The sequence below is a fragment of the Podarcis raffonei genome, chromosome 5 (assembly GCF_027172205.1).
Source record: "Podarcis raffonei isolate rPodRaf1 chromosome 5, rPodRaf1.pri, whole genome shotgun sequence".
In the NCBI taxonomy this organism is placed as follows: domain Eukaryota; kingdom Metazoa; phylum Chordata; class Lepidosauria; order Squamata; family Lacertidae; genus Podarcis; species Podarcis raffonei.
Window position 1 is genome coordinate 74315144 of NC_070606.1, and position 12900 is coordinate 74328043.

General features: G+C 39.7%; 1 protein-coding gene across 8 annotated transcripts in view; it reads right to left on the bottom strand.

Annotated features, from left to right (window-relative positions):
- Nucleotides 1–12813, bottom strand: part of TFDP2 (transcription factor Dp-2) — a 36193-nt gene extending 23380 nt beyond the window's left edge. The window contains exons 1-7 of one of the 8 annotated variants that reach the window (XM_053390166.1): nt 12671–12811; nt 11485–11555; nt 9968–10008; nt 8236–8396; nt 5103–5206; nt 3904–4116; nt 2101–2204 (exon numbers count right to left, since the gene is read on the bottom strand). In XM_053390166.1, coding sequence (XP_053246141.1) covers nt 2101–2103 — 3 coding nt within the window. In that variant the 5' untranslated portion in view covers nt 2104–2204; nt 3904–4116; nt 5103–5206; ... (2 more) ...; nt 11485–11555; nt 12671–12811. Of the gene's footprint in view, nt 1–2100; nt 2205–3903; nt 4117–5102; nt 5207–8235; nt 8397–9967; nt 10009–11484; nt 11556–11879; nt 12168–12670 lie in introns of those variants that run through there. The other 7 variants (XM_053390165.1, XM_053390168.1, XM_053390167.1 and 4 more) reach the window with 7 other exon arrangements.
- Nucleotides 12814–12900: the final 87 nt, after the last annotated feature.

Genomic DNA, 12900 nt, shown 5'->3' on the forward strand with positions numbered 1-12900 from the left:
TTTATTTTAATGCTGTGTGATTACATGTAAACAACTTAGAAGCCTATTTTGGCATTGATCTGTATATAAATTAAAAATAATTTCAACTTTTCTGCAATTTACTACACAGGAATGCCTTTATTTGTTTTGGCAACCTACTGTATTTTTCGCCCTATAGGGCGCACCGGCCCATAAGGCGCACCTAGTTTTTTTTGGGGGGGGAAATAAAGGGGAAAAATTATTTTTCCCCCCCCAGGCGCGGGGCTGGGGCGGGGGAAGCCCGAGCTTCCCCCGACCCCAGCCCCCAGAACAGGCTGCTATCTGCAAGCCTAGGGAGCCCGGCGGGAAGTCGCGCCGGGCTCCCAAGGCTTGTGGAGAGCTGCCCGAAGCCTGGGGCACGCTCCGCTTCGCTCCCTGGGCTGCAGGCTGCTGTCCGCAAGCCTTGGGAGCCCGGCAGGAAGTCGCGCCGGGCTCCCAAGGCTTGCGGAGAGCTGCCCGAAGCCCAGGGTGAGCTCCGCTGCGCTCCCCAGGTTTCAGGCCGCAGGCTGCTGTCCACAAGCCTTGGGAGCCCGGCGGGAACTCCCGCAGGCTCCCAAGGCTTGCAGATAGCTTCCTGAAGCCTGGAGAGTGAGAGGAGTTGGTGCGCACCGATCCCTTTCGCTCTCCAGGCTTCAGTGAAAGCCTGCATTCACCCCATAGGACGCACACACATTTCCCCTTCATTTTTGGAGGGGAAAAAGTGCGTCCTATAGGGCGAAAAATATGGTAAATATCACTGTAAACTCAGGGCTAAGGTGACAAGTATTAAAAAAGCAGGATATAATTATTTTCTGCACCATATTGCACATTCAGGAGCTATAAACTCCAAATTAGCTGCCAGTTGCAGCTGGACAACTCTTGCAGTTCACTACAAAGACAGGATCTGGGTTAAGTGAAGTTCTTAACCAAATCCATCAAACTGTTTTGAGCCTCAGTCAGAGAAGCACACACCTGAACAGCCAACCATAGTACATATTAACTTATATCTTTTCTCCATGTCAAATCCAACCGTTGTAAAAGCTAGCAACTTGCACTTTTATGGGCTTTAGTTGCTAAAAAATGTCTGGTCTAAAAAATCTGCTAGGATGATTCACTGATTGAGGGTGTTGTGCATTCTTGGATAACAAAAGGAAATCTTGATTTGATGCCCAATCAGATCTTTAAGACTTATGGACAGCATGCATGATCACCACATTTTTTCTTTAAAATAAATGCTTAAGCATAGTAGCATATTTAGTCATTAACGTGATTTAGGTTAAATGACAAAGGACTATGAACTTAGGAGTATGACAATCAAACTGCAGAAAAGTAGCCTGTAAGTTGCCCAACAATATCAGAGTGGAAGTGACAGCATAAGATGCATTTAGCATATTATTGCATAATAAACTTCAAATATTAGCAAGTTCTACCACGCAATGCAGTTTTATAGAGACAGGTGCTAAAAATTCTGCTAGTGACATGCTGGTTCTACTACCAAAAGATAAAATAATCTAGTAATAGACTGGAAATTGCAGGGGAGACATGGATCAATATTTTGTGCTATACAGAAAGAAGTGTTCAGTGGAATAAAAAAAGTCATGTGTATTATTTCTTTGCTCTTGTTTCTACAAGTGGAACTAAACCAATTAACTTTATTTGTTAAAAGCCAGATTTTTGCCAAGAATCAAGCATACAATGGACATTTGTTTACACTAAGCAAGGAAACTATTGCAAGGGAGTAGCAGGAAATATTGTGTAACTGTTTCTCAGTTTAACCACTAAGTGTGACTGCACAACAAGCTCAGTATCATTCCAGAACATCAGCAGAACTGCATTTATTAATAGCAGTCATACCAGTGCTTTCAAAATAGTGTTTCAACATGGCATGCCTAGAAATCAATGTTTCATTAAGCACCAATTATGATGTTCTCTATTCAGAATCCTAAACTTTTACTAGCAACTAATGCTTACAACTAGTTGTTGTTGTTTTTTAAATAAACCAAACATTATTCATAAGAAAGAGTACTGGTACGCTGTCAGTTGGAAAGGAAATCTGGCATGAGTTTCTACAGTGGAATGCTGTGAAAGAAAAACAGTACTTACCATTTGGGGTCCAACATTCACATTTATTGGTGCAAATGTTTTTGGCAAACTCTTAGATGGTGAGTTGATGGTATACACTGGTAGTGCAATTATGGAAATATTTTCTAAAAAAGGAAAACAATCAGTATTATTTCTACAGAGAAAACAGTATGGCTATGGAAACAATTTTGCCATGTAAGCATGCCAGTAACAATGCTGTTAAGGAAACAGACACATTGCAAAAAATGAGAAAGGCATTGTGTATTTTTAATTTAAATCCCAGTTTTCCCTCAAGGAGTACAGAAAGTAAGTTTACTCTCACAACTCTGTGAGGCAGGTGAGGAAGATATAGGGACTTGCCCTAGACCACCTAGTGAGCTTTGCAGCTGAGCAGAGGGGCAATTGTTTTCACACATTCAAACTCAACGTTAGCTATTGATTCATAACACTGGTTCAAAAAAACCCAAAGACAATGAGCACTGCCTCTTGGAACTCAGTGGCTCTAGAAATGTTAAGTAGCATGTTCCTAACATGACTACCATTTTCTAAGCAATGAACAAAGACTAAAAGATTAAACAACCCCTGTCTGCAGGCTCACAATCTAACTGAAATGAATCGTGAGGGAAGAGGAAAACAAACATAAGAAAAGGGCTCTTTCTGGCAGTGATAGGTGGTGCTTATATTCTTCATTTGTTGCAGACCACCCGAGGCAGGAGTATACTCATGCATTCATAATTATTGGGAGATTCCACTCATGCCAGCTCCATCTGTTCTGGCAGACCTTTGGTTCAGTCCCTATTGTTTGAGAAGACAAGGGCAAGGAGATTCACATTATCTGAACACAATTTCTTTTCCTCCCATTCAAGACATAAAGGCATAGAGGAACAGGCACAACTTTAGGAAACCTCTGCATTTGAAAACTTAAAGATTCTTATTATTTTTGAAGATCTCGCACAGAACAATAATCACTGCATTTCATATCTTACCCATTCAAAGCAAATACCCTAATGAAAAGTAAAGGTAGACTTCCCTTTCAAAGGAGAGCATTAAGGGTGCCCAGTACCAAAGTGTTACCCATAATCAGGGCACAGTTACTTTCACACTTATGGGAGCAAAACAATGTTGTTTCAGCAAGAGGCAAGCTTATACAAGGAGTTACCCTGCAACATAAACAATTTCAGTACAAACCATACCTTCCCCAAAACCCAACTTATCTTGGCACAATCACCAATTATCTGATCAGGGCTGTGTATGTGCAATTTCAAAAAGTAGACTGAAGAAATGAAGCACACCAATGCCCATATGAACTTATGATTTGTCATCCAATTAGGAGTCAATGTATACTGCATATATATTTCCTAGTTGGATTGGGAGGGGATAAGTGATTTAAAAATATGAGTTATTTGGCTAACATACTGTGAAATTATTCCTCTGATAAAAATAAGAAAATATCATGAAGTCATAATGAAATGCAAAGAGCAATTTGGTGAGACGTTCTAATTTTAATTCTATTGATTGCTATCTGACCACAATATATTTCTCCTGACCTTATTTTAACAGACCCTTCTTAGTTCCAGTATGGGGAAAAGGCAGGATATAAATATAATAACAATAATAGATCTCACTTCAAGTTTTACAGCAATTCTGCTCTGATTGCAATAGAATATTCAATGTTCTTTAGTCTTAGCAAAACATAACTAATGTATCATACTTGGAACTCTGCAAACCAGTCTGTTGACTAAGCGTGTGTAGCGTACATATCATATTAAACAGTATCTCTCTTGAAGACAGTTGCAGCAGTAGTTAAAAATTGGATCTGTTTACCTTTCACAGGCTTTCTATGCTTGTCCTTGTTACTTCACTATTTAGAAAGGGTATGTAATCCATTGTAGGAGACAGTTCTTTAGTTGTTGATTCTCTGTTCGCTATTCTGATATGAGGTCAATTCTTTATTTAGGTTACCAGTCTTTTGATATGAAATTACCAGAAGGTCATAAATTCAATGTAACATGATCCCAGTATGTCAAGCAGAAGCACCTGGTTTAAGAGAAGTTTTATTAGTGAACACAAATGTCTTCAATAAATACTGAAAGCCATGTTTTCTATAGAATGTTAAACCAACACCACACATGGTATTATTATGAATAGATTTTCCATTTTACCCTAACGAAGGACACACACTCGCCGGCCACTTTGCCTTTGAATCTAAGATTTATTTAATCAGTTGGTACAGGCCTCACTACAAACCTTCTGTAACAGGATTTGTAAGAGGAAAGTAATTGTATTCAGACATTATTCTGATATAAAATCTCACCCAAAATTTAGATCTAACAGTTCCTTAGTATCTAGATGTTCCTTGTGAGCTATGAAGAGGAAGCGTTACTCCCTAGCCAGGCAGCAGTTAACCTGTAACATCAGACCATAGTGAAACAGAAAGTCATGGAAACACTATCACCTCCCAGAGCTATCTCCAGAAATCCTCATGAAGTATAGACAAGAAGCAGGCATGAAAAACAACAAGCACTGAAAGAATGAATAAAAGCAAAAAGTGAAAAAACTAAAGGGAGAAAAATCAATCTTGTGTCTTAAAGCCTACGTGAGAACTCCTGAAAGTGTACCAAAAAAGAGAGAGAAATGAGCATGGGATGAATAGTTTGATGAAGGACGCAGAAGGGGAGGGGGGAGGAATCTGATTAAATGCAACTGTTTAAGGCATGCATACAGACCAGAGTAGCTCAAAGGAATCACCCACTATATCTTTAAAAAGATGAGAGCCTAATATTTTTTTCAGTTTTCAGCTGTCTGAGAAACTAGTTCACAGAGCAAGAACACAAAAAGCATAATTTAATATATATATTTAAATTCTATTATGTTAGTAAATGATAATGACCTGCAGGGTAAACAAAAACACTTCTTCATCAGAAATAATTTGTGTGTAAAAATAATAATAAAGACACATAGCACAATTACAATCTATGCCTAGAGGTTGTAGCATCAGAATGGAGGAGAGAATGCAGGGCTACCTGATCTGTCTGTATGAGAATTGGGGTGACCATACCCAGGACTTGTGCCTGGGGAGACAGGCAGCAGCTGTGCTGCGCAGCTGATCCTTTCACCTCTCATGCACCTGGTGAATTTTATAATATAAGTTGTTTTGTTAATAGTGTTTTATAGAAGGTGGCTGTTTTACTGATGATTTGTTAATTTTATTTTTATTTAATATGATTTATGTTGTAATTGTGATGTTCTACTATGTTGTTATTTATTGTATGTAAGCCGCTTTGTGACTGGAAAGTGGCAATGAAATAGAATGAATGAATGAATGAATGAATGAATGAATGATGAGGCTCTCCACCTCTTCCCTTCCTAGAGTAAGGCTGCGAGGGAGGAGGACCTTGCTACTGCTCAAGTAGCAGCAAAAGCAAAAAAGGAGAAAAGCTGACACAGCTAAACTGGGGCATGCCACCATCACCATGAAGGAGAGATGAAGTGGCAGAGGCAGAAGGAGAGGAAGGCAATGGTGATAACATACTATGTGATATGCCCTGAGCACCGTACCTCCTAGGAACAGCCCTGGAAGGATAGAATACTTTCTAGCAACAGAAGTTACAGCATATACCAAAATTAAAATAAGAAACTATTCAAGTTTAAGGGCTCTTGACTACTGGCACAAACCTCTGATAAATTATCTTATTCACACACTCTACCGTACCTCATTTAACTGTTCCTCTATTATTTTCTTAAAGACAACCACCACCTCAGTTACTACCTTTCATAGGAATGTCCACCATTATTGATTTTACTCAAGTCCCTAAAATTAGACAGTCAACATTTTATTTGAGAAGCAACACAATTCATCTGTGTTTTAAGTTTTGAAGTCCAGATACAAAACTTTAAAAGGAGTATTAATCTGTTATAAATTATGTGATTTATAAATTATCTGATATTTTGATTAGAAATGCAGATCAAAAATATATCCTGAAAGTCAATGCATTTCTAATGAACAAAAGCAGTAATCCTAAACTTTAGTGATTTTAACAATATTAATTTTAAGTCAATAAATTAAGATTTATGCACCAACTACACAGCAGCCACTAAGTGACTTATAGCAAACAATAGGTAGATATATTTTGAAATATAAAGAATTCAGTTATAAAAACCACTGCAAACCCCTTTCCTTTATAAACAATTGGAATAAAGGAAAAGCCCCCAGGGCAAATGTCTAACACTTTAACAGAGGAAGAAGTCTGCCTTAACTGCTAATCATAGTGGACAGTGAACATGACTCAATTGGCAGAACATGAGCATGTGACCTTCTGTAACAAGAAAGGTGGGAAGTTCTCTTGATATTTGGACTCCTTACACAGATCTAATTAAACATCTGAACACAGCCAGCCATCCCTCCCTCCCTCTTACTAGTTTGCACAGACCACATATTGATATATTATGGTTTAGTTTGTACTGTATTTCAATTAAAAAAACTATTAATAAAGAAAGGAAAGTCACAATTCACATAATAAATAACAAAATAACCAGGTGAGAGAATATGTTAACGCTGAAAACACTAAAAGCCATTACTACTGTTAGAATCAATAAAAATGGAGGGGGAGTTAAAGTATTCAACTGGTGGTAAAAAGATTGCAGTGTGTATGCCAGGTGAGCCCATATGTGGGGCCCGGGGGGGATGCCACTAAAAACGCCTTCTCTATACTGCTTTTGGTGCCTGCCACAAATTGTTTTGTTATAACAAGTCTACCAAGGCATCTGATTTAAGTAAGTTTTAAAATGACTAAATTTGGGATGAAGTCAACATAGCGCATTTCTGTTACCTGCTGCAACAATCTCCCTTCTCCTCCCACCACACACTATTCTGGGAGATATTCCAGCCCTCCAGAGTGTATTTGGGAGAAGAATACAGGAGAGGTAGTCTCACTGTGCTAGCTGAAGCCTCTGAACTGGCTTCCACTAACATTAATAGGGTAGTTGAATTCAGTCCTATATTTCATTTTTTAATTTTTATATGTAACTTGCTTTTAATGTTCATTTTTAATTGGTATTTTAATGATTATTTCAGATTGCCTAATGCAAGCTGCTTAGAGGTCCTTTGCTCTAGCAAGTGATATATAGTTTTTGTTAAATAAACACACTTTTAAAAAGCTAATTGTTTTGTAAGCAGTCTTATTTGTTTTTATAATCATAAATACTAAAGTTGTTGATATGGCTTTTGCTGCTCTAATGAAGTTAATACTTTTAAAATACTTAAAGACTACTTCTCAATGTTTGACTCAATTCTTTTTAAACTGATCAAATGTCCAAACTAATTTATCAAACTGAAATTGATACAAAATTACAATTAACTGCAAAGTTGTTTTAATTCAAAATGTTTTAATCATTCAATCATGCTTAAATTTAAGAAGGCCTAGTTGCATATGCAAGTTTTGTATAAGAAAAGGCATGCTCTTCTAAACAGAATGCACTGAAGATTTACTCAAATTTTACATGTATCAAGGATTATTTTCAGTGACTGGCACACTAAACCCATCTCCTATTAATGCTCATTTCTTGTCAATAACGTAAAACAGCACAATATCAGTTCCAGTCTAATAGTGCCACCCACACAGTCTTGGAATAAACTATAAGGCAACTGGTGTGTTCATGAGCTAACAATATTCAACCTAGGTCAGTGCTAATATTTTCAAAGCACAAATTAGCCAAGTCCACCAAACCAGTTAAAATTAAGATACTCAACACATCCACTAAATTGCTTCTTCCAAACCTCCTTTTAAACACACACTGTGTGCTGGCAGTGTTTTTACTATGCTCACTTTCCCCTCAATGAAAAGTTGTCAAATGTTTTATTCAATTTAAAATAAAAAAAAATTAAGGCCTAACTATTTTGAGAGGTTTTTACATAGTGCCATACCCAGCACTTTTTATTTACAATAACTGATTTTGCCCACATTATTAAGATGCAGATGACATATTCCAATTCTGAATCTCTAAGTGACAAACTATAGTAACTTCACCCCTCCCCCAGCATACAGCTTTTTTCCTGTGTAAACTTTCAGGAATGATTTATTGAGCACATTATGTTCAACTCTTAAAACTGCTACTGAAGGTAAAAAGTATCCAATGCATTAGGTAAAAAATACTTACCCAGGAAGACAGAAACCAAAACAATATATTCCCTGGACTAAGGAAGCATGCCTTTTACTGCAGTACCAAGTCTCCAGTCTTTGTTACTATTCAGAGGAAACTTGAGATGGTGCCAGACATGAGCAGTCAAATGCAGAAGCACTCCATTTACAAGTGGATATCTAGAATAGCAAAAGGATGCTCTGATAAGATGGTCTCCTGTATAATATATATTAATTTCCCCAATAAACTTTCCAACTGCACAAAGTTTTTTAATAACTTTCCTTTAAACACTATACTTTGGCTAAAATTCAAAGCAGTGACGCTAGCATGTGAGAAAGAACTGCATGTGCAGCAAGAGCTTACTTTGTTATGACTACTACAGCAACTCTCACTTTCAAAGAGGCAAGCTGTTTCTAAGTTGCACATGATGGTGCAGAAATATCAAGATGGTGCTCTCCTCTCTCATTCTCAATTAAACAAAAAAAAAACCACTATTTGAATTCTTACTGTATGCCAGCAGTATAAATATTGTGTTCCATTTACTCAGATAAAAGAACATTTAATTTATAAAGAAAAGAACGCAGGAAAGATACCTTAAGCCACCTTGAACAAAGTTACTTGAAAGGAAGAATACAACAGGAAACTGCTGAATTACAACTCATCAAGAGCTTCACTGTTATCACTAATTGGACTAAATTGAGACAATGAATTCTGACCACATTGCATGCATTAATTGGCTTTCCAATGCCAGGATATGTTATGAGCAACTCTTTTATAAATGACCACTGTTAATCACTGACTCTGTACTTCTTACATTCCATCTACCTCTGACTTCACTGTTTAGATTTTTTAATAAAAATATTTATCTACCATTTTATATTAAAAGTCATCCAAAGCAATTTATCAATAAAATAATAGAACTCAAAACTTTTAAAACTGCAGTAGCCACAGTAGATAAATGATGGAATGTGCCAGACCAATACTAGTGGTCAGGGAAAACCTGGATGAAGAGTTATGTTTCTAACATATGCCAAAACCTTAGTAAGGTCCATGCATATCTAATTTCCAAGGGGAAGCAGTTCCCCCACAAGCCATGTGCATATATAACTGTGACTCATGATAACATTTATGCATCTGATTATGTGAGCTGCAGCTTATAGTATAATATATTGGTTAGCCTTTAATGTGCAAAAAGACTCTGCTGTAAAGCACACTGAGAAGATAAGACTGATGAAAGGGAAACTTGACCTCTGCCCACTAAAGCAGTCTGAAAGCTCTGGTAACGATCTGAAATAAGATTTCCAAACTGTCTGATCAGACCATAATTCTACAATCATGGTCCATGTATTTCTCTAATTTGAAATATGAGATACAGGCTAGTATCATCTGCAAAAGGACAAACACATACTGGGGTGAGATTTTTTTTAAAAAAATTGTTAGCGGTAATATTTTCAATGAAACAGGATTGGAAGAATTTTATTCATGTCAAGTGGTATGAAAAATTCTTAAATAAATAATAAACGGACTCCCTGTTTTACTTGTAAAGGTCCTCCAGCACGAAAACAGAGATTCTGACAACTTCCAGAACTGGAGGTAGGAAGCTTCATTTTCCGAACTTCAATTCATATCTGGATCCCAAGTCAAATCAGACAGAACCTGAAGGGTTTTGAACTGAAGTTGCCAGTCTTTCAAATCAGGGTCCAAAACCAAATCTTGTGGTTGATGCACATCTCTTAGACACACAGCTTACCTTCATAAGTGAACGCAGCGATCATAACAATCTCTCTTCAGCTGAGAAGAAAGAAAAAAGGAACAGTGAAATTTAAGAGTGTGTGAGAGAGACAGAAGACTTGAATTGCAGAGCAAAATCAGCCTTCCATTGAACAACTCGGCTGATAATCAAAGGCCAGGGATGGAGAACCATCAGACTTTAGGCTTACATTGGCCCAGGTGCCAATTTAGCCTGAAAGACCTCAGCCACCAGCCTTGCACCTCATACCATATGTGGCTCAGGTCTGGGGCAGGTTGAAGTATGTCTGACAAGCAACTGTCGGAAGGCTTAAAGTGATACCATTTTTTCAGTGAAAAGGGAGGCTTGCTTAATCAGTGGTGACAGCAAGCCTCTAGTAATTGACTCTACAGTACTATGAAAACCAGCCAAGCTTTCATGACGCAAGGCATACTTTGTTTGGTCATCTGTGGGACAACCTGTGGTTAACCCAGGGTTAGTTAAACAAATCATAACTTAGCATTACATGCAAAACAGGTCATTAGAATATATTTGCTGAAGAACTGTTGGAAATTTACCAGAGAATAAATTGTTTCAATAACAATAACGGCACCCTTCCAACTTTACAGAATTTAACAGTTCAAGAAGTCACCCAAAGTGACCTTTTCTTGTTTTGTACAAAATAACTTTTGAAGTTGATTTCAAAGTGCAGTTTTACCCCTCCATTTAACTGCTATCACACAGCTTCCAATGGAGCATAAAATGGAAGTGCAAGGTTTTTGTCTATCCTATTTCTGCTGAACTGAAATAAAACATGTAGCTAGCCTGTAGTGTGAGTTTGCATATTTTCAGCTTAATATTTTCTATAGACCCTAAATATGTCTGTTGTAGATTAAACAGTTTTCAGTAACAACTAATAAACTGGTGTATAAACACTGACAAGTTAATACTTATTACAGCATTTATGGGCCAGCTTTACCTTAAGGTGGGGACATAATTGTGTTTTTCTGTATGTGAGAAGTTAAAATGTGGCAGTTGATAAGACAAACACTAGAAATGTCAGTCCTGGAATTTCAACACCATGCATACCGTACCCCAGGTTAGTAACAAACAGTTCTGTCTGCCTGAGGTTGTAACTCATGGCAAATCTGGGACATAATCATGTTGCTCAGTACCCTTACCACCCTCCTTTCAACACAGACACAAAAGAATGTCTAGCTACAGACATTACTTCACTATCTCATTTCAGCTGCTTCTGGATTTTTATTCAAAACATAGATAAGAGTGTTTTGGCTTGGTAAGGTCAGTTTGAAATAATGGCAAGTATTTTACTCCTCTATTAGTGTATTTTGCACAGATTTAATATACATTTATTTAATATTTGCACACTACCATATTTTTTTTGAATGGTACGTGGTTTGCATAAACATTTTGGCCAAGCCCCGAGATCTTGAGATGAAAGGTGGCAAATAACCTCCCCCCCCCAAAAAAAAATATTTTAAAAATATAAATAAATAAATAATCTAGCATATGCTTACCTGGGGGTTAAACTTCATTGAAATCAGTGGGATTTACTTCTGAGTAAAACATGTGTAAGGACACTTCCACCCTAAACAAAGTTAAGCCACAGTGAACACAGAAACACATTCCTGAAGCAGGCATATTTAGAATCGGGGCTCTAAACAGTTAAAGCAGTTAAGTAGCCCTTATTGCACCAACTTCCGTCACAAGTTGGCACAAGGCAAAATAAAGGAAGCTGGTGTGAAGCGTAATTAAAAAAAATAAAATCAAGTCCCAAATTGGGGGGCGGGGTGTGTGCGTGTGTGCAACAAGCCTCTGCACCCCATGGGGTGGCGGAGGAAAGCTCAGCAGCCTATAGCCACAGCCATTTTATTCATGGATTCATGCAACGTTCTACATTTCACCAAGTTACCTACACCAGGGCAGTTGCACCTCCGATCCCAGCCCTTCAGGATTACAAGCCTCGCAGGAAACAATAATCAGGCTCTGGCCATCTGTTTACCGCCGGTGGGGTGGATGGGGGGAGGGGGTGCCCAGAGCGCCGAGTGCGCACTTCCCAAGTCACAGCAGTAGTGCCCAAGGCTCCCGCGACCGCCAGGGTTGGGCAGCACCGCTCTGGAGGCCTCGTGGATCCAAACGGGCATCCGAGGGAAGGCGAGGACAGGCTGTGCGTGGAAGGGCTGCAGGGGTCCGAGGAGAGAGAGCGCCCCCTTCCCCACCACCGGCCTGGGGAAGCACATTCGCAAGGCTGGAGGAAGAGGAGGAGACGCGGAAGTGGGGGGGGGAGAGATAAAGCTCCCCGGCAACAGAATTAATCACAGAATTGCAGAGTTGGGAAGGGAGCACGAGGGTCATCTAGCCCAACCCCCCTGCAATGCAGGCACCTTCTGCACTGGGTAGGCTTCGAACCCACAACCTCAAGGAGCCTCATGTTCCACCAACGGAGCTCTCTCTCAATAATAAGGGAGAGCGCCCTCGGCGGCGACAGCCAAGAGCACGACCCGCCTCTCCTCACCCTCCCGGCCTCAAGACCACGAGAGAAGCGTCGGGGCCTAACGGCCGTCTGCAAAACACCGACGCCGGTTTCTGAGGAGAAAGGAGTGCGGGGACCGGGGGGGCAGGGCAGGGCAGCCTTAGCACCACACTTCCATTAAAAAAGAAAAGACCCGGTAAGTCTCGCCGTCAGACCCTAATGGCTCTTACCGGCCTCAGCCGCCGCCTCCGGTCGCTCTACAGCCCAGCCGGCCGGCCCGCCTCGCCTCTCCCTCAGCAGCCCCAACAGTCGCCTCTGTCAGCTTCGCTATCGCTCTCTCTCCCCCGCACAAGCTTGGCGGCGTCTGGCGACCCGGCTCGCCCATTGGTCGACGCGTCCGCGCGGAGCCTGGCGTCTCCGGGCTCTCATTGGTCCCCGTGGCTGTGTGTACACAATCGGC